The following is a 2,614-nucleotide window of genomic DNA, read 5'->3' on the forward strand; positions in this document are numbered from 1 at the left end:
CTTAAACACCCATCTTGGCACAGTGAGATGCTCATGCCTTGAGTGCTCTAGGGGACCAACAAAGAAGGGACACGCGGGCTGCCACCTCGCCGCCTAGGGCAGGCCCTCGTGGAGAGCAGTGCGGCCGCCTCACCGCACTGCTTCCGCCCTTGCTCTTCTCACCCCTCGCTCCGTCCCTCAGTCCCTTTTCCCGTTTTGTCGTGAGCTTGTGGTTGGGTGCGTGCCAGTCCCGTGAGCGTGCGAGGTTACCCTGCCGTGCGTGTGTTGTGTGTTTTAATTTGCTAGCCGTCGCCATCTCGCTTAAAAACACGAGAGCCAGTTCTTACTGAACAGCAAAAATGTTTGCCATCATTCCTTGTTCTCCTCGATCTATCCTCTTCCCCCAGCTCCCACCACCAGATTTTATCCTAATGTATTTTGTGCTGGAGAATACTTACCACACTTCTCCTCACCTAAAAAAGGGTATCAACTCGAAGCTGACTTTGTTAACTTCTCGCATGGTTCCAAGTGTGAGAAAATATTTTGAAATGAGTCGCAATTACTGTAAGCGCAAAGTTGGTCAAAACAATATAAATATGGCAATTGTAGAATGCAGTTATGGAACATGAAAAATGGAGTGCGGGTGTGGAAGTTGGACCACGCCTGTTGTGATCCTGGTCTTCAGACTGGAACAAAGAGACCCAGTTATCTGAGAGCGTGAGCCCCGGTCTGTGAGTGACGCTCAGCTGTCCCCTCCTGACTGGTAACACGGCCTGTGTTTCTGCTTCTCTTGATACGCCTGACTCCAGTGCCCATTGTGTGTGCGGGTTGCCGTGTGTCCTGTCTGTCTGTGTTCTGTCCATCCCCATTTTCACGGTGGCCCTTTCTCTTTTGGTTTCTGTCCTGTCCAGAACACACCATGGCCACGCCCCTGGAGGATGTTGGCAAGCAGGTGGGTAGGTCCCGTCCACTTCCTGTGGCCCTGACGGGTCTTTCCCAAGCCTCACGATGCCTGTCCTTCCTTGTCCCTCTCCCTCCAGGTGTGGCGGGGTGCCCTGTTCCTGGCTGACTACATCCTGTTCCAGTGGGACCTCTTCCAGGGACGCACCGTGCTGGAGCTCGGGGCGGGCACGGGGCTCACCAGCCTTGTCGCAGCCACCGTGGCGCAGACAGTGTACTGTACAGGTAATGCGTGCCGGCTGTGTGAAGGAGTGAGGGAGTGAAACCAGAAATGGGCCGTCGGCCGCTACTGACTCTGCCATCCTGTTCCGCTGGTCTTCTCCACCCTCTCTTGTGCTCCCAGTAATGTCAGGATGACCCAGCAGCACCCAGTCCTCGGCAGCCACAGCGCCCAGCAGGCGCAGGGCCCACTTTGGCTTCAGAAGATTCTAGCAGCTGTGCTAGTACCTCTGCTCACATGTCCGTGAAAGAGCAAACATCTCAGAAAACCATGAGATGTGCCTAAGACTTAAAAACAAATTTGAGGGTTTTTTTCCCAGGTATGGAAACCTTGCTTACTCTTAGTGGAAAACTTGTAGAACAGCAAATAAAAATTACTCATAATTTTATAATCCCCAGATTCATTCAACCATATGCAGTTTATTGAGCACCTACTATGTGCCAGACATGGCTCTAGCTGCAGGAGTTCCAGGAGTGAATAAAGCAGATCAGTTGCTGTCCTCAAGGAGCTTATGTTTTAGAATCTATATTTTAACTACGTACTTCTTTTACAATCTTTTTCCTTTGTGTGTTTATGCTCCCAAATAACATCTCAAAGCAAACAGTTTAGTGCTGTTTCCTGCCAAAAATACTGGAAAACATTTTTAAGACTATTTTCCCATGTCGTTAAAAATTATTTATAAATATGAACCATCCAAATACTGTTTCTTTCTTTCTTTTTTTTTTTTTAACTGCATTTTGGTTATTCTCATATTTTTCTGGTGGGTTGTTTTTGTTTTTTTTGTTTTTACATTTGTCAGTTGCACTACAATGAGCACCTTTATGCATCTCTGTCAGTTAATCTTTATGCTAAAAACGGGTATGGCCTTTCTCAAGCTTTTAATACACATTGCCGAATGATTTATTTTTTAATTTTTAATTTTGAAATAATATTAGATTCACACAGAAGTTGCCAAAATATTACAGAAAGTGCCATCTACCCTTCACCAGCTCCCTCCAGTGATACCATCGTGCATAACCATAGTTAATGAAAACTAGCAAATCGATGAGTGCAGTGCCATCAACCATGTACCCCAGACTTGCCAACGTGCTGGTTTATGAGAGTAGTATCTCCTCAGGTAGGTATTATATTTTAAGTCTTTAGTTAATTTGCCCGTTGAAAATGGTACCTGCTGATGTGGTTTGCATTTCATGGATTCCTAGTTCACGTTTTCAATGGCCCGGGTCTTTTGCTCCTGAGATAGGAAGGGGGAAGCTAGGATCGCCTTGATGTGGGCAGACTTTTCAGATTTCCCGAGTGAATCATTGGTCAGGAGTCTGCAGGCCGCCACCCTATTCGATGCTCCTTGACAATTTCGTGTAGATTACCAGCGAGCACTTGGAAGCGTCAAGCCATAATACAGCACCCAAGAGCTGTGTTCTGTGCCTGCGGCCTAATAAGATATGACCCTGTCGT

At 47.3% G+C, this 2,614-nt stretch overlaps 1 protein-coding gene across 1 annotated transcript in view; it reads left to right on the top strand.

Moving 5' to 3' along the window:
• METTL22 (methyltransferase like 22) overlaps nucleotides 1–2,614 on the top strand; it is a 26,931-nt gene that overhangs the window by 15,563 nt on the left and 8,754 nt on the right. Inside the window, exons 3-5 of the mRNA XM_023529660.1 lie at nucleotides 891–931; nucleotides 1,020–1,190; nucleotides 2,534–2,570. Coding sequence (XP_023385428.1) covers nucleotides 891–931; nucleotides 1,020–1,190; nucleotides 2,534–2,570 — 249 coding nt within the window. The remainder of the gene's footprint in view (nucleotides 1–890; nucleotides 932–1,019; nucleotides 1,191–2,533; nucleotides 2,571–2,614) is intronic.

The sequence above is a fragment of the Pteropus vampyrus genome, unplaced genomic scaffold, assembly GCF_000151845.1.
Source record: "Pteropus vampyrus isolate Shadow unplaced genomic scaffold, Pvam_2.0 Scaffold40, whole genome shotgun sequence".
Lineage (NCBI taxonomy): Eukaryota > Metazoa > Chordata > Mammalia > Chiroptera > Pteropodidae > Pteropus > Pteropus vampyrus.